At 43.8% G+C, this 20,931-nt stretch overlaps 1 protein-coding gene across 7 annotated transcripts in view; it reads left to right on the top strand.

Annotated features, from left to right (window-relative positions):
* LOC142382341 (serine/threonine-protein kinase BRSK2-like) overlaps window positions 1-19,475 on the top strand; it is a 215,356-nt gene extending 195,881 nt beyond the window's left edge. For 2 of the 7 annotated variants that reach the window (XM_075468128.1, XM_075468119.1), the window contains 6 exons: window positions 976-1,183; window positions 4,055-4,103; window positions 4,306-4,429; window positions 5,386-5,566; window positions 8,654-8,746; window positions 18,467-19,475. In XM_075468128.1, coding sequence (XP_075324243.1) covers window positions 976-1,183; window positions 4,055-4,103; window positions 4,306-4,429; window positions 5,386-5,566; window positions 8,654-8,746; window positions 18,467-18,690 — 879 coding nt within the window. In that variant the 3' untranslated portion in view covers window positions 18,691-19,475. Of the gene's footprint in view, window positions 1-525; window positions 1,184-4,054; window positions 4,104-4,305; window positions 4,430-5,385; window positions 5,567-8,653; window positions 8,747-14,294; window positions 14,422-18,466 lie in introns of those variants that run through there. The other 5 variants (XM_075468092.1, XM_075468085.1, XM_075468100.1 and 2 more) reach the window with 4 other exon arrangements.
* Window positions 19,476-20,931: the final 1,456 nt, after the last annotated feature.

Below are 20,931 nucleotides of genomic sequence, written 5' to 3'. Positions count from 1 at the left end.
GTCGTTTAAGGAGACAGGGACCAGGCCGTCTCCATGGTTACCGAATGATGCATATGCACATATAAACAGGGGCGGACAGGGGAGAAAAAGTGGCCTCGAAAACCATCGGTAAATTAACTCGTTATCTCAAGAAAACCATCAGAAAAAAGTTTATACGGACCACGGCCGCTCCGGGCTTCCGTACTCGAGCTTTTCTGGTGCGACACACTTGATCTCGGTGCATCCCTGCTGTTAATACATCATGAATGCTCCACTGCTGCCTCCTGATTGGCTGATCACTTGGCTAACAGCATGTTCTGTTTTTCTTTCTTTCTTGCACTCGCACCACTTCCTGCCTGCTCCACTTCTCAACCCATCCGCCACGCTCCTTTTTCATGTCCTGCTGTGCTTTTTTTTTTTTTGTTCCACTTTTATTTTTTGATGGGAATGAACCTTTAAAAATTGGGCCGTGGTGTGGTGTTCCTCTGGCTTTCTCTCATTGGCTGACCCCGCCTTCCCGTGTCACCGTGCATGGCCCAATCGCAGCCCAACCGGCGGTTTTTCATCCCGCCCCAGTCCCCAGACCTGTGTCAGTCCCCCAACTGCAGCCCCACCCACTCCCCCGAGGTCCGGCTTAACGGGGTGGGGCCGCGCGTACCCAACTCCTACAAGCCAAAGATGGGGTCCCCCCTCATGCACCCCCGCACGCAGACCCTCCCTGCGAAGCCCAAAGTGTCCGATAAGCCCCTGCAGACCACCAGATCCAACCCGCTCCCCAACACCGCCCAGACATCCGGCGCTCCCAAATCTGAGCCCTCCACCCCCAGCCAGCCTCTGGCCCCCTGCCTCCCCGGCAGCCCCCGGGTGAGGCGCCACCCTCCCCTCACCGTCCCCCCCAAGCTGTCCATCCCTCTTTCCCCGGTGCCCCCCATGTCGCCTTTCCGCCGCCTCCACCTCCACCCTGACCACAACGGCAAATCTGTCCCCATCACACAGGTGACCCCCCACCCTTCCCCCAGAGGCAGCCCTCTCCCCACCCCGAAAGGCACCCCGGTGCACACGCCCAAGGACAGCCCGGCCGGCACGCCCAGCCCCACGCCGCCGCCCAGCCCCTCCATCGGCGGCATGCCCTGGAGGACGCGCCTCAACTCCATCAAGAACAGCTTCCTGGGTTCGCCGCGCTTCCACCGCAGGAAAATGCAAGGTATCAAATCAAATTAAATCAGATCAGATCAAATCAGATCAAATCAAATCAGATCAGATCAAATTAAATCAGATCAGATCAAATCAGATCAAATCAAATCGGATCAAATCAGATCAGATCAGATCAAATCGGATCAAATCAGATCAGATCAGATCAAATTAAATCAGATCAGATCAAATCAGATCAAATCAAATCGGATCAAATCAGATCAAATCAAATCAGATCAGATCAAATTAAATCAGATCAAATCGGATCAGATCAAATCAGATCAGATCAAATCAGATAAGATCAGATCAGATCAAATTAAATCAGATCAAATCAGATCAGATCAAATCAAATCAGATCAGATCAGATCAAATCAAATCGGATCAAATCAGATCAGATCAGATCAAATCAGATAAGATCAGATCAGATCAAATTAAATCAGATCAAATCAGATCAAATCAGATCAAATCAAATCAAATCAGTTCGGATCAGATCAGATCAGATCAAATCAAATCGGATCAAATCAAATCAAATTAAATCAGATCAAATCAGATCAGATCAGATCAGATCAAATTAAATCAGATCAAATCAAATTAAATCAGATCAAATCAAATTAAATCAGATCAGATCAAATCAGATCAAATCAAATTAAATCAGATCAAATCAGATCAGATCAGATCAGATCAAATTAAATCAGATCAAATCAATTCAGATCAGATCAATTCAGATCAAATCAAATCAAATCAGATCAAATCAAATCAAAATCGAATTTATTTGTAGCACATATATAGCACTTTATATTTTTAAACTGTTTTTTAAATTCTTAGATTGTTTTTAAAGTGTTTATAATTGTATAAACATTTTTATTGCTTTATTATGTCTTGCTACTGGATGCTTGAATTTCCTTCGGGATCAATAAAGTATCTAATGTACAAAACAATTCAAAGTGCTTCACATAAAATAAAAGCATTACAGCAGGGAGTGTAGGAAGCATTAAAAATACATAAAAGAATATAAAGAGAGTTCCATATGGGTTACATATGTTTTAAACATTTCCTAAGTCTCTTTTATTTTTTATTGAAGTTCTTGAATTTACCTGGATTATTTAAATTTAAGCTATTTTGTAATGAATTAATTAATTTTAACTTATTTTATCAATTGGATGAACTCTAATCTGCCTAAAGATGATTATTTAGTATTTTTGTCTGTCTGATTGAATGCTTGTGTTAACAAATAAATCAGACGTTACTCAACAGTTACTCAGTACTTGAGGAGTTTTTTCACTGAGCACTTTTTTACTCTTACTCAAGTAATTATTTGGATGAATACTTTTTACTTTTACTTGAGTCATATTATTCTGAAGTAACAGTACTTTTACTTGAGTACAGTTTTTGGCTGCTCTACCCACCTCTGTTGGTTTATGACACACATTCGATCTTGGGTCCATTTACTTATGGTTCTATTTATCAAATCAAATCTAATTTATTTGTAGCACATTTCATGTACAAAACAGTTCAAAGTGCTTTACATAAAATAAAAGCATTGCAGCAGGGAGTGTAAGAAGCATTAAAATACATAAAAGAATACAAAGAGAAACAAATAAAATCATTTAAATGAATTTAAAAACAAGCAACAGTCCAGATAAGTTCAAAGATATCGTGTTAAAGTCTATCGTGTAGAATAGACAAAGAAAAATATTTTATTCATCCCCCAATGGGGGAAATTCAAATTAGTCAAGTAGCTCAAAAAATTATTAATATTAGTAATATTTACAATGATTGTATATTAACAACAACAACAATAATACTAAATCTATAAAAAAATACTACTAATAATATAATTATAATAAATTACTAAATAAATAAATATTTATTATTATTAATAAATTGTTTAATAAACAATAAATAAATTATTAATATTTACAATGATTGTGTATTAACAACAAAAATAATAATACAAATTCTAATAAAAAATACTACTACTAACCAATAATAATAATAAATTACTAAATAAATACAAAAAAAAAAAAAATAAATCAATTGTACAGAACAATTCAAAGTGCTTTACATAAAATAAAAGCATTGCAGCAGGGAGTGGAAGAAGCATTAACAATACATAAAAGAATATAAAGAGAAACAAATAAAATAATTTAAATGAATTTAAAAACAAGCAACAGTCCAGATAAGTTCAAAGATAGCGTGCAGATTTCATGCATAGACACATGAGAACAGAAATGTTTTTAACCTGGATTTAAAAATGTCTCCATTTGGTGAAAGTTTAATCTCCACTGGCAGTTTGTTCCACTTGTTTGCAGCACAACAGCTAAATGCTGCTTCTCCATGTTTAGTCTGGACTCTGGACTGGACCAGCTGACCTGAGTCCTTGGATCTAAGAGCTCTGCTGGCTTTATATTCTCTGAACACATCACAGAGGGGGGAGGGAGGAAGGGGGGGGGGGGGGGGGGTAATAATCACAATAAACCCGGTGATTTCATCAGGTCAGACTTAATGACATCATCTCTTTCTTATCTGTGTGATAATCAGTTCAGCGTGTTTATGCCTCCTCGGGCCTCGGGGGGGAAACTCTCTCCGAGCTCTTAACGGCTGCGTTTAGCTCCACCTGCAGCCCCATAAAGAAGATAATAACTACCTCATTACGCAGAGTGGAAAATAGGCCATTTTGTGCCTTCTTGTGTTGATTTGAGCAGTTTCTTCACAGCCGCTTTAATTGTGCCGTGAATTCCCCTCCAGGAGAAAACCGAACCGAACGGAGATAAGACAGGAAAATAATCTCATCCAGCACGGATAGTTTATGTTTTCAGGGAGTTACAGCGAGGTGAGCAGGGAGTGCAACCTTGTGACCTTTGACCTGTGTTTGCATCTACAGTTCCAACCCAGGAGGACATGTCCAGCCTCACCCCAGACTCGTCTCCAGAGTGAGTAACGCTGCAGCTCAGTTTGCATGCTAATAGCTGTCACCGCAGCACCGAACGTGGATTACTCCTCCCGTGAAAACAGTCCCAGGGGCAATATTTGCTTTGAAGATAAACATGTTTAATGTGATGCAGTTTCACACGCGAGCAGCCGGTTAAACGCTCGGCCTCGGGTGTAATGTCGGGGCATCTTTTCCCTTTGCAGACTGGCTAAGAAGTCCTGGTTTGGGAACTTCATCAACCTGGAGAAGGAGGAGCAGATCTTCATCGTGATCAGAGACAAACCGCTGAGCTCCATAAAGGCCGACATCGTCCACGCCTTCCTCTCTGTGAGTCGCCTCGATTTTCCCCTTCAGTTACACGCAAAAACTCTTTGTGATGCGATGCATGTAAACAAATAGATAATCATCAGTTTTGGTTTAAACAGACTCACTCAGTGGGGTCACATGGCTCTGAAAGGATCGGATTATTGGCTAAATTACAATCAGACTGAGTTATTAAGTGCATGTAGACACCTTAATCTGACTAAGAATCGTATTGGATCGGATTATTGGCTAAGACTGTTATTAAGGGCATGTAGTGTGTTTGCGCAACAAATGTTATGGCCCTTTCATTCATATGGCAGCACATTTAAAATAAAACTAAATGCTAAAAGCTATACACTACTTTTGGATTTTGTGTACAAATGCGATTAATCGTGATTAATCAGGGAAATCATGCGATTAATTAGATTAAACATTTTAATCGTTGCCCAGCACTAAAAAATAATGAAGATAAATGGATAAAATTAAACAGATTAATAACAACAGCAAAGCGTATTGGAGCTGGTTACCTTTAACAGATGGAATACGTCAGAAAGGTTCATTTTCACTGAAAATATACAACATAAAACATAACTGTTAAAGGGCCACTGTGTGTAATTTAGTGACACCTAGTGGCAAAGTCACAGAATGCAGACGGTGTTTGGTTTGTTCCTTCTGGGCTACGGTAGAAACACCGACGGTGTGTTTTACGGCACTGAAAGCAGCACTGAACGACTCGGCCTGCTGCTCTTACAGCAGCTCCTGCATGGTGTGAGGCAGACCGCCGTCTGTCCACATCTCTCCGTCAGCGTTGACTCAGACGCTGACGCTGCAGCATGCCACGACATTTTAAAATGTAACGCATCCATCACGCCGCCTCCTTCTGCTCCCGTCCCTTTCTCTCACATCTTAACTGATGCAGAGGTTGAGTGTCTGTTGCTGCTGCTGACTCAGAGTCACCTTCTCCTCCTCTCCTCTCCCAGATCCCCAGCCTGAGCCACAGCGTCATCTCTCAGACCAGTTTCCGGGCAGAGTACAAGTCCACAGCCGGTCCGACAGTTTTCCAGAAGCCCGTCAAGTTCCAGGTGGACATCACCTACACCGAGAGCACCAGCGCCACCAAGGAGAACGGCATCTACTCAGTCACCTTCACCCTAATCTCAGGTAAACAGCACAGCAGGTGGAATGACCTCAGATCAGGACGTGAGCTGAATTTAGTCTTAAAAGGACAGAGTCCAGCTGTCAGCACGTGCATCATCATGTGATGAGTCAAGAGAATCACCCGTCTTAAAGGGACAGTTCGCCTCTTTTGACATGAAGCTGTATGACATCCCATATCAGCAACATCATTTATGAACATCTTCTTACCCCCTGCTGCGTCCTGTGAGCAGAGTTCCAGCCTCGTTTTGGTGTTGATGAAGGTAGTCCGGCTAGTTGGCTGGGGTTTAAAAAATAAAGCGTTTTGCTTCTCAAAACAATATGCGTTCAAAAGAGTAATACATTTGCATCACAAAATGGTTCTCCAGGAAAAAGTCAGAGCTCACAATCTCTTGGCCCTATTTTCTCTCCCTTCGCATCACTGCCTGCTGCCAGAAAATGTTCATAAATGATGTTGCTAATATGGGATGTCATACAGATTCATGTCAAAAGAGGCAAACTATCCCCTTAAAGTGCATGTGTGAGTGGGCACACACATGTTGAGGAAGTCTTTGACTGTGTTCGAAACCGCATACTTCTCCTACTACTCCTACTAACTTTCTGAGTTAGTATGCGAGTTTGCGTAAGCGAGAAGTTCCCGGATGCATACTAGGTTCTCCGAAATGTTGGGTATGCATCATGAGGTTACTACTCATACTCAAACTACCCAAGATGCAACGTAACGTGACGTCGCCGATCGTCATTTCCTGTCAAAACGGCAGTTTCAAGCTAGCTACAACGAGGGTAGGTTCACTTCCTGTTTTCAAAACAAAAGCACCAATTGTATGGTAATGGCTTTCCCTATGATAAAAGGCAACGGGTATTTTATTTTGTGAAAATAACTGGAAGTGCGTTGCTCACTGCGGCTAGCTTTAGTAGCGCCGAATTCGTGGGAACAAAATTGTAAATAACCGGTATTTTGTCAGGTTTCCAACACGTTGGGGATCTAAACGACTACTTTCTCACCTGAAAATGTTTCAAATGTTGCTAAAGTTTACAGAGTTTAGAGCTTAAGGGAAATCAGCTTCAGGCCGGCTGATTTCGGCTCGGGCAGGAGTGAAATGCATTGTGGGTAAACGCTCTGCATACTGTCTGATTGATGAGTATGCAGTATGTAGTTTCGAACACAGCCTTTAACTTCTTTTTCTGATGACCTCTTGTGCTCCTGTGTGGAAAGTAAATAAATGTTCCTGCAGTCTTTTTTCACACTAGCCAAAAACCCCTTTAACATCCACGAACACCTGGCGTTTGAGTGCAGAGACATTGATGGGAACACGACACGCCACATTTCAGTGAGGGTTCTACGGTTGAGGTTGCACGGCTCCATCTTTCCCCACAGAAACACATGTTTACCTGCTGGAACAGCTCGCATGGAGGCTCTGAAACAAAGAGGATAGCAGACTGTAACTTTACCCCTCTGTGAGACATCTGACCAACATCAAAAATAGTAAACGAGTCGAAATATTACAGGAAGTCGTGATTATTAAACTGTGGTTCGACACGGCCTGGTGGATCTGGGACAGTTCCATTGTGTTACGTCTAGGGCTGGGCGAGTTAACTCGTTATTATCGTGTTAAGTCAGTAATTATTTAACGCCGATAAATATTTTATTGCGAATTAACGCAGGTTTTTTTTTTTTTTTTTTTTTTAAATTATTGTTTGGAGCTTTTGTGCCTTTAATGGATAGGAAAGTTCAGAGAGACAGGAAGCAGGGGGCAGAGAGAGGGGGAACGACACGCAGCACAGGCCGTCCGTGGCGGGACTCGAACCGGGTTTTTATTTTGGCTTTTATTTTGTAAAAGTCTGTTGCTCACAGGCTTTTATTTTGTAAAAGTCTGTTGCTGTCTGCTGTGGAACAGGAAAAGAAAGTAATCGGCGGATCCACCAAACATGGAGAAGGGTACGGAACTTTTACTCGGCCATTTTCATGTTAAAGTTCTTCCAGACGGCGGAGTGGACAGAACCAAAGTCATCTGTAAACACTGCCAAGTTGAATTGTCTTCTCAGCGTAGTAGTTCCAGTCTAAAATATCACTTAAAGGCAAAACACACAACTGATAGCAGCAAGTCATTCAAGGAAACAGACAGTGGAGCGAGGCTTCTACATAAAAACTACAGAAAGATGCTGATGTTAAAAGTGTGTTTGCACAACAAATGTTATGGCACTTTCATTCATATGGCAGCACATTTAAAATAAAGCTAAATGCTAAAAGCTATACACTACTTTTGGATTCATTTTTGGATTTTGAAATGTGATTAATCGTGATTAATCAGGGAAATCAAGTGATTAATTAGATTAAACATTTTAATCGTTGCCCAGCCATAGTTACGTCAGCTGATTCTGACTAAGGGTCAACGTGACTTTACTGCCAATGGAAAGGACTGAAGGTTGTTCATTTTAACACAAGATTAACGACTCGATACGGAGAAAATCCGTCTTTTCGAACTCCAGGTTTTCAATCTGTGGACAAAACCTAAACATGTGGAGCGACCACCTCCTGCCCGTGTTTTCCCACAGAGAGTCAGTCAGAAGCACCTCTGCGCGCAAAGCAGCATAATTTCATTCACACTGCAAAGTCAGCCTGGAAACCACCGCCCTTATTTTTGCCTGAGTTAGGGAACCAATCACAGAACGGGGGGGGGGGGGGCAAGACGATGACGACGTCTATGCGCGACACCGAAGCTTGTAGAGTGTTAATCCAACATGGCAGCGGACACAACGTTACCGTTCCATGCAGCCTTAGAAAGTGTTTTAAGTAGCTTAGAACGCAAGTTTCCTTTTAAAAAAAGAGCAACGTTTGGTGTTGAAAGATTAAATTATTTATTAAGATAAAGCGTCTTCTTCTTCCTCGTCGAATTTCTGTCGCTCTACATACGTCATCTGGTATAAGTGATACAATTGGCTATGAATCGCGCGCAAAGCAGCATGAGAAGAACCAGACGCCATTTGATAGACATTCGTAGCGCCCAATAAGCATTGCTGTTCAGCATCTCTGAACAGCATTATGGGTAATGTGCAGCAGGCGGCATTCTAACGAGGCTCCGCTTCTTTCAGGTCCCAGCCGGCGTTTCAAGCGCGTGGTGGAGACCATCCAGGCCCAGCTGCTCAGCTCCATCGACCAGCCCGGCATCCAGCCGCAGTTATCCGGTAAGTCCTGCTCCTCGCCACCCGACTAGCCACACCCCCCCCACCTCCCGGCATCACAGCACAGCCACACCACGGCCCACATCGGCTCAGATCGGCTCAGCTCGACACACCGCTTATAGCGCACAGCATCCCCCACGTGCATGTCCCTGCCGCATACCATGGCGTGCACACCAACACGCACAGAGCAGCGGCGTTAGCGAGCGTCCGCTGGGGAGGTTGTAGCCACGCACACCTCACGCACACGTGCACGGTCGCTGAGGTCGATTACAAAGCTGCACATGTGTAGAACAACAGTTTCATCTTCTGCCATAAAGGATGAGGAGTCAGTGAACGCAGCGCAGACACACAGCACCAATCTGCTAAATGCATAAACATAAACATAAACAAATCACACAGATGTTAAAATCCTCTACAACGCGATTGGAGAATTTTTGCGGCTGCCTATGAAACTATGGAAGAAAAGAAAGTGTGTTCTCTCTCAGTTCTGTTCAGTGTTCCTCTCGTCTTATCTGTGGTTATTTACTTGATAATGGTCCCCTCTGGTGGTGAAGTGGAGTAACTGCAACCCATCTGCACACACTGATGATGAACTTTAGGTTAGGGTTAGGTGTGTTACACCAAAGTCTTTGAGCAGGTAGTTCAACATTCATGTTTAAAGGGATAGTTCGCCCCTTTTGACATGAAGCTGTGTAACATCCCATATCAGCAACATTATTTCTGAACATCTTCTTACCCCCTGCTGCGTCCTGTGAGCAGAGTTCCAGCCTCGTTTTGGTGTTGATGAAAGTAGTCCGGCTAGTTGGCTGGGGTTTAAAAAATAAAGCGTTTTGCTTCTCAGAACAATATGCGTTCAACAGAGTAATACATTTGCATCACAAAATCGTTCTCCAGGAAAAAGTCAGACCTCACAATCTCTTGGCCCTATTTTCTCTCCCTTCGTATCACTGCCTGCTGCCGCCTGCCAACAGCCGCGCCTGTTACGGTGTTTGCTGCTCGGTCTACACAGCAGGCAGTGATACGAAGGGAGAGAAAATAGGACCAAGCGATTGGGATGTTTCACCTCTGATTTGATCAAATAACAAAAATAAACATGATTTTCTTTGGATTTTATGGAGTCTTTGAGCCTCTCGTTGAAGTCACTTTAAATCCTCCATCAGCTACATTCTGTCTAAGAACTAAATTTATGCTTTCTGGGCCGATCAAGATGCAGATATTGGACTTAATTGTATAAGTATGAACATATTTAGACTAAAGTAGGGTCCAACACACACAGAGGTGGGTAGAGCAGCCAAAAAGTGTACTCAAGTAAAAGTAAAAAGAGAAAATAGGGCCAAGGGATTGTGAGGTCTGACTTTTTCATGGAGAACCATTTTGTGATGCAAATGTATTACTCTTTTGAACGCATATTGTTTTGAGAAGCAAAACGCTTTATTTTCGGGAACCTAGCACACTAGCCGGACTAACTTCATCAACACCAAAACGAGGCTGGAACTCTGCTCACAGGACGCAGCAGGGGGTAAGAAGATGTTCAGAAATGATGTTGCTGATATGGGATGTCATACAGCTTCATGTCAAAAGAGGCGAACTGTCCCTTTAAGAAAATCCAAACTCTTAATCTAACCTAAAAGTCAGTCGATGCCACAGATGGGAACTGTTATCAGGCTCTGTATGCACAACGACCCCCCCCCCTCACTGTTCAGATGTGCCAATAACCCACATCTGCATCACCCTCCGGCTGCATCTCCATGCCACCCTGCTTCTCATCCTTCACAGCTTCACATTCACAGCTTCCTGGTGGATGGACTGAATGGCCCGCATGCTGAATGAAAACCCAGAACCAACACACGCTCACACAGCTCGGCACCACTGGCCTGCCGGGTCTGTGCCGGGTGAAGACAGCCCGGCTCAGGTTTCTCAGGGATCTGTGTGCACGTGTGTGTGTTTGATGGTTCTGGGTGAGCTGCCAGTCTCACACACAGTTCCAGTTCCAGCTGATGGAAGCTAAGCATGCCTGATGCCGTATGTCGCAGCGACACGAGTGAGCAAACAGACGGCGTTTGCATGTGTCCAGTGAAATGTGTGGAGTACTTCCTGCAGTTTTACGGGCGTGGCCCCGACGTCCCGAGTGTGTGTTTCTGTGTGAGGTTAAACTACAGCAAAAAACATCTGCCCCAGTGAATGTTCAGCCTGTTTCTCAGTCTCCTGCCTTTCAAAAGCAACGCTCAACATCTGGCCCGCAGATTGTACAATAAGGCGCCGATAACTCGTTATTAACTTAAAATAAAACTCAGCTTCTGATTAAGACAGAAAACACAACGAGCTCATCTGAGATGTCTGTCGAGGCAGTTTAGGCTCTCCTGCATCATCGTTTTCATGTGCCGGTTATTATAAAGACAAAAAAATGGCAGGTCACAGGTCAGTTTTTTGTAGGGATGGGACCAAGACACACATGTGCAAGTCTCAAGTCTTAGCTTTCAAGTCTCCACTAAGTCTCAAGTCTTAGCTTTCAAGTCTCAAGTAAGTCCCAAGTCTTAGCTTTCAAGTCTCAAGTAAGTCCCAAGTCTTAGCTTTCAAGTCTCAAGTAAGTCTCAAGTAAGTCTCAAGTCTTAGCTTTCAAGTCTCCACTAAGTCTCAAGTCTTAGCTTTCAAGTCTCCACTAAGTCTCAAGTCTTTGCTTTCAAGTCTCAAGTAAGTCCCAAGTCTTTGCTTTCAAGTCTCAAGTAAGTCCCAAGTCTTAGCTTTCAAGTCTCAACTAAGTCTCAAGTAAGTCTCAAGTCTTAGCTTTCAAGTCTCAAGTAAGTCTCAAGTCTTAGCTTTCAAGTCTCAACTAAGTCTCAAGTAAGTTCCAAGTTTTAGCTTTCAAGTCTCAAGTAAGTCTCAAGTCTCAAGTAAGTCCCAAGTTTTAGCTTTCAAGTCTCAACTAAGTCTCAAGTCTCAAGTAAGTCCCAAGTTTTAGCTTTCAAGTCTCAAGTAAGTCCCAAGTCTTAGCTTTCAAGTCTCAAGTAAGTCCCAAGTTTTAGCTTTCAAGTCTCAAGTAAGTCCCAAGTCTTAGCTTTCAAGTCTCAAGTAAGTCCCAAGTCTTAGCTTTCAAGTCTCAAGTAAGTCTCAAGTCTTAGCTTTCAAGTCTCAAGTAAGTCCCAAGTAAGTCCCAAGTTTTAGCTTTCAAGTCTCAAGTAAGTCCCAAGTCTCAAGTAAGTCCCAAGTCTTAGCTTTCAAGTCTCAAGTCCCAAGTCTTAGCTTTCAAGTCTCAAGTAAGTCCCAAGTCTTAGCTTTCAAGTCTCAAGTAAGTCCCAAGTCTTAGCTTTCAAGTCTCCAGTAAGTCCCAAGTCTTAGCTTTCAAGTCTCAAGTAAGTCCCAAGTCTTAGCTTTCAAGTCTCAAGTAAGTCCCAAGTCTTAGCTTTCAAGTCTCAAGTCCCAAGTCTTAGCTTTCAAGTTTCAAGTAAGTCCCAAGTCTCAAGTAAGTCTCAAGTCTTAGCTTTCAAGTCTCAAGTAAGTCCCAAGTCTTAGCTTTCAAGTCTCAAGTAAGTCTCAAGTCTTAGCTTTCAAGTCTCAAGTAAGTCTCAAGTGTTAGCTTGACGGACCATTTCACCCAGGATTACCAACCGTGCCTTTAATCAGTACCGGAAAGAAAACAGCTGACAAATCCCTTCCAACCTCGTGTGGAGTTTCCTCTCAGAGCTGCACCTTTAACCACCCGACCATACAAAGATCCTGCTCCTCATCATGGTTTAAAATACTACTTAATGTAAGACAACACGGCCAAGCTTTTAAAGGAAAAAACTTTCTTTAACCTGCTGCAGCACATTTTCATTAAAACAGGAAAATGAAAACTTTTGCCCTCCGAATGGCAGCGAAACACCAAACTGCCACAGGAAACCAACAGTGACTGTATTTAACTGGCCCGTATGTTCACATATTTTTAGGGCTGGGCGAGTTAACGCGATAATAACAAGTTAACTTGTTAATTATTTAACACAATAAATATTTTGTTGCGCATTAATGCAGTTTTTTTGGGGGCTTTTGTGCCTTTAATGGATAGGAAAGTTCAGAGAGACAGGAAGCAGGGGGCAGAGAGAGGGGGAACAACACGCAGCACAGGGCCGTCTGATATGGGACTCAACCCGGGGCCAGCTGTAGCGAGGACTGTAGCCTCTGTACATGGGGCGCCTGCTCACCCCACTACGGCATGGACCCCCCCTGTTTTATTATTTAGTTTATTGTTGTAAAAGTCTGTTTCTCACAGGCTTTTATTTTGTAAAAGTATGTTGCTCACAGGCTTTTATTTGGTAAAAGTCTGTTGCTCACAGGCTTTTATTTTGTAAAAGTCTGCTGCTCACAGGCTTTTATTTTGTAAAAGTCTGCTCCTCACAGGCTTTTATTTAGTAAAAGTCTGTTGCTCACAGGCTTTTATTTTGTAAAAGTCTGTTGCTCACAGGCTTTTATTTTGTAAAAGTCTGCTGCTGTGGAACAGGAAAAGAAAGTAATCGGTGGATCCACCAAACATGGAGAAGGGTACGGAACTTTTACTCGGCCATTTTCATGTTAAAGTTCTTCCAGACGGCGGAGTCGACAGAACCAAAGTCATCTGTAAACACTGCCAAGTTGAATTGTCTTCTCAGCGTAGTAGTTCCAGTCTAAAATATCACTTAAAGGCAAAACACACAACTGATAGCAGCAAGTCATTCAAGGAAACAGACAGTGGAGCGAGGCTTCTACATAAAAACTACAGAAAGATGCTGATGTTAAAAGTGTGTTTGCACAACAAATGTTATGGCACTTTCATTCATATGGCAGCACATTTAAAATAAAGCTAAATGCTAAAAGCTATACGCTACTTTTGGATTCATTTTTGGATTCTGCGTACAAATGCGATTAATCGAGATTAATCAGGGAAATCAAGCGATTAATTAGATTGAAAAGTACTTCCTTTTTTTTTTCTTTACACCAGAGAGACAAAAGTCACACTGACGTGTGCGGAAAAGACTCGCGTCGCTTACGGTTAGAAAACCATGAATTAAGAGTTCATTATTTTCCTTCTCTCTGTAAATAACGAATTAATTTTCTGTCCGAGTCTAATTTTAGCCTTTATTGATACCGTAGGAATCGGCAGCGTCCCTCATGTCAGCTCCATTTACAGACACTTAGACCTTTCAGTGCTTAGTAGTAGACAAAGAGGGGAGGATTCAGGACTACCACAGCTTTTTCTGGATGAGTTCCTTTCCCTTTCATGCGGCCACCAGCCGCTGATCCAGCCTCAGAGCGGCCCGGGATGGAAAAACCAGTTAAAGCTGCAGCAGCAAACAGCTCGCTGTTAATGCGTTCGCTGCAGAGTTGGTCCTTTTTCCACATAAATAAAAAGTGTAGGTACATTTAAATCAGGGATTTTTCCACAGACTTCTGGTTCATGACAAATGTTTGTAGTTGAGCAGCTTTTGGATGGGAAGAGAAACGATGAGCCGAACATTCACAGACTGAAGGTGGGCTCAGGTGATGATGACGTGCTGGGCCTCGGTGGCTCGGTGTTCCTGACACTGTCCTCTGCTCTCAGATGGCTCTCAGCGCTCAGCTTCTTTGCCCAGTAAATCCTCCAAGCGTGGTAAGACCCAGAGCGAGCGGGGCGCTCCCGGCTAAAACACCTCAACTCTGGCTTTTAACTCACCCCACCAGCGTCCTGGAGGGCTGCCGCCGACACCCCCCGTCTGCACTAACACGCGTGTTTGAGGCTGAACAGAAGCAGAATTCATCTGAAGTCATTTAAGTGGGAGAGAAATCTGCTTTGAAACCGTCTCTGTTGTCATCATTAAACTAAACTTTAATTAAAACTCAAGTTTCCAAACTGGTTTTATATTTAAAGGGATAGTTCGCCTCTTTTGACACGAAGCTGTATGACATCCCATATCATCAACATCATTTATGAACATTTTCTTACCCCCTGCTGCGTCCTGTGAGCCGAGTTAGAACATATGTAACCCATATGTAACCTAAAAAACAAACATTCACCTATCCATGGGGAAAAAACGACTTTGAGTAATGGTAGTTTAGGTCACAAAAATAAAGCGTTCTGCTTCTCAAAACAATATGCGTTCAAAAGAGTAATACATTTGCATCACAAAATCGTTCATCCAGAAAAAGGCGGCAGCAGGCGGTGATACGAAGGGACAGAAAATAGGACCAAGCGATTGTGAGGTCTGACTTTTTCCTGGAGAACCATTTTGTGATGCAAATGTATTACTCTGTTGAACGCATATTGTTCTGAGAAGCAAAACGCTTTATTTTTTAAACCCCAGCCAACTAGCCGGACTACCTTCATCAGCACCAAAACGAGGCTGGAACTCTGCTCACAGGACGCAGCAGGGGGTAAGAAGATGTTCAGAAATGATGCTGCTGATATGGGATGTTACACAGCTTCATGTCAAAAGAGGCGAACTGTCCCTTTAAACTGAAGTCTGCTTTATGGCTGCAGCTCAGATGGATTTCTACACAGATTTCCTTCAGAGAACAGCAGAGGAACCACAAACTTTCTAAAAGTTCACATCTTTTCAGACCAAAAGATGAAAAGATCCAAGTGGAATTTGGCTGGATCGATGCTTTATTTTGAAATTTTTCCAGTTTTACCTGAGAAATGAGTCCAAAAACATGTCCAACATTTAGTCACTCAGTGGGGTCACATGGCACTGAAAGGATCGGATTATTGGCTAAATTACAATCAGACAGTTATTGAGTGCATGTAGACACCTTAATCTGACTAAGAACTGGATCGGATGGGATTCAGACCCCGAGATAACTGGGTTGAAAGTCACTCTAGACCTGCTTGTAGACGCTGAAGCACGTGGTGAATCAGACTTTGCGTTCTGCGCATGCTCCAGATGTTTTCCCGGGGTCGTGACCCGGAAGTCAAAGGAGACGATATTCCTGTTGTTGTCGCCGTCAGAAAGAAACAAACAACGCGATGGAGAATGCTCCGTTGGGCATCGAGTTTGTGCAACAAGCAGCTCATCACAGACCAAATGTAGAGGGACGTAGCTTCATCTGGCTCTGCGTTCTCCATCTTTCTCCAATGCCTGAGTTTGTTGTTGTTGTTGGTGGTGAAGAGGTCAACAGGAAGTGGCTCTATTAGCAACAGCTGGAATGGGTACAGCGCCACCTATCATACCGGGGTATGACACGCTTTGTGCCTCTGATCCCATTCATTCACCGCCAGATATCCAAGGAGAATTACCCTCGCTCAACTCATTCTTTTTGTAATTTAGCCAATAATCCGATCCTTTCAGGGCCATGTGACCCCACTGAGTGATGAGCAGCATCTCATTTCTGAGAAGCTTCCAGGGCAGATTTAGTTTGGTTATTTGGATCGGATGAAATGACTTGAGGAGATGAATTCCCGTCACCGTGTGTGTGCGGCTCTGAACTGATCCTTTGCATGTTCGATGCTTCACGCTGGGTTGGGTACTCCTCTGAGACTTTTCATAAATCACTGGAACCAAATATCACACCAATGCAAATCTCAGTGTGTTGCTGGAGAGGAATGATGGTAAGTAATCATGACATCACTCTGAGGGGCACATTTATCACCATCAATAACCATCCAAACAAAGATGTTTTCCCACCGAAGGACACACGATAAGAGACTAACATTGGCAATGACAAGCGATTGTGTAATGATGTGTGTACTGTGTTGTATTGCTGCATGTTTGACTCATTCATGACTGTTTTTATAAGACTTACCATGAGAATCTTTGTCTGAACAGATGGTTGTTGTGATGATGTCGACACGATGGCGAGTTAACGGGAGCTTTGGAAGACATTCGTTAGGAGGTTTAAAGCGTTGAAGGTGAAATGCAAACAGCACCGAGCAAAAGCCACTGCAGGAAATCAGGAAATGCAACAGTTTATTGAAACATGTTCAATAATAATAAATGGAAAAAAAGGAGTCAGCGGCAATCAGGTAGCAACGAAACTCCTTGTAGATATCATCAGTTCACTTTGAAGGGAGTAAACATGAACTACAGGCAGGATGCAGAGATTTACAGATACTGATTATAGGTTATATAACAGCTTCTAAAGGGGAGAAGTATTAGAATAATGAGCAGAAACAGGATTAACATCAGTCAGCTCATAAACAGACAAACATTTTACACAAATGGGCTTTAAAACTTACCTGGAGACGCCGTTTTCTCTGGAAGGAACGTCCAGCTTTTAGGTTTAGCATTCTGCTGCCGACTGAAACCCAACAAATGTCTTTGTTTTTACAAAATCGTAGCCTTTAATAAAAGGAAAGAACCAAGAAATGGGACGTGGTTCTGCCTGCATCCCCCGAGTCATGTTTCTTAGTCTAAAGTTTAATCTTTGGTGGCTTTAATCATCCAACAGCAGTCTTTTTGCAGACGTTTCGTCCTGCTTTCTGTAGAAAGATAGATACTTTATTGATCCTGAAGGAAACTCAAGCATCCAGTAACAAGACATAATAAAGCAATAAAAATGTTTATACAATTATTAACAATTTAAAAAAAACAATTTAAAAATATAAATTCAGGTTTCCAAAACTGTAGAAAACCTCTAAAATAAAGAAAGTGAAATGATTGTACAGGTTTCTGTTTATGGATTCAGCAGACGCTTTTATCCAGAGTGACTTATGAGGATATAACATTACAGCTAATGCCAAAGCTAACAATAAGCTACGTAGAAGGAAATCACCGGTCCGACTCTGTCAGGGTGACAGGGTAGAGATAGAGTGCGGGCATAGAGCTAAGTGTAGGGCCAGTGCAGGGCCAGTGCAGGGATAGAGGGAAGTGTAGGACCAGTGTAGGGCCAGAGGGAAGTATAGGGCCAGTGCAGGCATAGAGGGAAGTGTAGGGCCAGTGCAGGCATAGAGGGAAGTGTAGGGCCAGTGCAGGCATAGAGGGAAGTGTAGGGCCAGTGCAGGCATAGAGGGAAGTGTAGGGCCAGTGCAGGCATAGAGCGAGTGTAGGGCCAGTGTAGGGCCAGTGTAGGGCCAGTGCAGGCATAGAGGGAAGTGTAGGGCCAGTGCAGGCATAGAGGGAAGTGTAGGGCCAGTGCAGGCATAGAGGGAAGTGTAAGGCCAGTGTAGGGCCAGTGCAGGGATAGAGCTAAGTGCAGGGCCAGTGCAGGGCCAGTGCAGGGCCAGTGCAGGGCCAGTGTAGGGCCAGTGTAGGGCCAGTGCAGGGATAGAGGGAAGTGTAGGGCCAGTGTAGGGCCAGTGCAGGGCCAGTGCAGGGCCAGTGCAGGGATAGAGGGAAGTGCAGGGCCAGTAAAGGCATAGAGGGAAGTGCAGGGCCAGTAAAAGCATAGAGGGAAGTGTAGGGCCAGTGCGGGGCCAGTGTAGGGCGGGAGATGCTCTCTGAAGATATTTAGGGAGGCCCCTGTCCTGGTAGCGCTCGGCAGTCATGTAGAAGCCATTTCTTTGGTGAATCTCTGGTACCGACATGTCTTCCAATGCTTCCGTTGGCCCCTCATCTGCAGAGGAAACTGAGACTGAGGCAAACTCTCAGCGATACGAACACTAATCTGAAACCTTCGGAGAAGTGGCCCTTTGATTCTTTAGGCCCGTCTCAACCATGGTGCAGGAGTCTCCTTTTCCTCTGCTCCCGCCCTCTCATCCCATCGCCTCCTCTTCCTCTCCTCATGTTAACCCATTGCTCATCTGTTGTCTGTTCTCTCTCTCTCTTTGTGTGTTCTTTTCTTTTCTTCCCATCTGTGTAGGCAGCCCGTTGAGTAACTTCTTTGACGTAATTAAACAGCTTTTTTCAGACGAGAAGAACATCCAAGCGTCGCATTCCCCCGGCACCCCCACCACGCCTAGCTCCCCCACCAAGCATGCCCCCGGCAGCAAGCCCAACCAGCCCCCACCCAATGACTCTAAATGCCCCCCCGGCAAAGACAAAACAAAGACGGCCGCCGGCACCAGGACGCAGGAGCATCCTTAAGGAGCGGTAGCTGTGCATGACTAGATGAAAACAGTAATCGGGTCATTGAACGGAGGAGAGCTGCTAACTTTTCCCTTTAGTTTCCGAGTGAAAGCTAAAACCAGATAGATTTTTGTACTGTATCCTGGGAATGGCTCTTTCAGTTTCAAAGTATTTTACAATAAGTAGCAAATGTAGCTTTGCCGTCCCCCCACCTTGTGTCCCTCTCCGTGTCCTCGGGGGGTCTTTCTGTGTGTCCTCTCCTCACATGTGTGATGGCTTGACTTGTCTCTGCCACCAGGGATCATCCATAATAACTATTAACCTCGGCGGCTCCTCGACCGCGGCCAACCAAGAGAGTCCAAAGCTGAGGAAAAAAAGACAAGACGACCCCCTTCCCTCCCTCCCCCCCGCTACCCCTTCCTCTCTCAGTCCCTCCGGCTGCATCGGTAGAGCCAAACCTTGGCCCCAACAAACCAGACACAGAGACGTCTCAGAAGAGTTGTAACAAAAGGAAAAAAGAAAAAGAAAAGAAAAAGCCTTAAGACAGTGATGTTTGTCAATCTACACACATCCTCTCTCCTTTCTCTTTCTTCCATTTCTCCCACATGTACATAAAAGATCAGACTCCTGGGCATAAACAGGACTTCTTTTCGGGATGAAACGGCTGGAAACAGTCGATGTCGGAGCGGTGGAAGAAAGCGGAGACGGATGGACGGACGAATGCTGGCTGGATTGTAATTCTTTTTAACGTTGTTGTTTCTTCAGGATTTCTGAATAGATTCTGTAAATGGGTGCCAGGAAAAGTATGATAAGTGGGGGGGGGGGGGGGGGTGATATTATATAAATGAATGATCTATTCTGTTGTACAGACTGAATAATGCTCTGTATGTACAAAGTGTTGTTGTGACATTATGTTACACAGTTGTTGCCATATTTTATTTTCTATTCTTCTGTAAGCTTGGTCACGCCAGCATTTCAAATGGCTCATTTTCACGGTTCATAATCGATCGCTGTGATTCCTGTGGGAAGTTGTTGAGTTTTAAAGAAAGTAGCCAGGGACGCCAACACCCTCCCAATATGCCCAGTCTTCTCTGATTGGTCAATTTAACCGGCGTGATCAGGCACCCACACAGTTAGAAGAAGCTGCTAAGTGCAGGATGAGTTGGTAGATCAGATATCAGTTCATCTAAAGGTTATTTTCAGAACGACCCAGCTAATAAGCTAGCTTTGTTTTAATAAGTTTGTTTTGCTTCACCAGTGTTCGAAACCGTACTTCTCCTACTACTCCTACTAACTTTTTCAGTTAGTATGCAAGTTTGAGTAAGCAGAAGTTCCCGGATGCATACTAGATTCTCCTAAATGTTGGGTATGCATCATGAGGTCACTACTCATACTCAAACTACTCAAGATGCAACGTTACGTGACGTCGCCGATCGTCATTTCCTGTCAAAACGACAGTTTCAAGCTAGCTACAACGAGGGTAGGTTCACTTCCTGTTTTCAAAACAAAAGCACCAATTGTATGGCAATGGCTTTCCCGATGATAAAAGGCAACGGGTATTTTATTTTGTGAAAATAACCGGAAGTGCGTTGCTCACTGCGGCTAGCTTTAGTAGCGCCGAATTCATGGGAACAAAATTGTAAACAGCCGGTATTTTGTCAGGTTTTCAACACGTTGGGGATCTAAACGACTACTTTCTCACCTGAAAATGTTTCAAATGTTGCTAAAGTTTACAGAGTTTAGAGCTTAAGGGAAATCAGCTTCAGGCCGGCTGATTTCGGCTCGGGCAGGAGCGAAATGCATTGTGGGTAAACGCTCTGCATACTGTCTGATCGATGAGTATGCAGTATGGAAGTATGCGGTTTCGAACACAGCCCAAGTCTTTGTTTCCAAACGTAGCCCAGCATTAAACATCGTTTTAATGTCACACGAGTCCTAAAAGACGCCCCCTGCTGACCGTTGGATAGCACGCAGGCGTCTTTTCAAACAGGAAGCTCCGGCATCCATCCATCCTATAACCACTTAATCCGGTTTAGTTCCAGGTTTTAAGATCCCGTGTGTGAGCTGCAGACGATGCGGGTGTGACCATGACTCTGAAACGTCTCCGTTCATTTTTTTGCACTTTTGACATAATTTTGGTTCAGTTTTTTTTCACGGAGTCGCCGTGTTTTTAATGTTCGTTCATCAGGTTCTTTTGTATTATCTGCAGGTTTCGGACGATATTGAACTGCTGTGTATATTTTTGTATTTTTGTCATTT

Source organism: Odontesthes bonariensis, chromosome 1 (assembly GCF_027942865.1).
Source record: "Odontesthes bonariensis isolate fOdoBon6 chromosome 1, fOdoBon6.hap1, whole genome shotgun sequence".
NCBI classification, from domain to species: domain Eukaryota; kingdom Metazoa; phylum Chordata; class Actinopteri; order Atheriniformes; family Atherinopsidae; genus Odontesthes; species Odontesthes bonariensis.
This window is presented reverse-complemented; position numbering and strand designations above follow the sequence as displayed.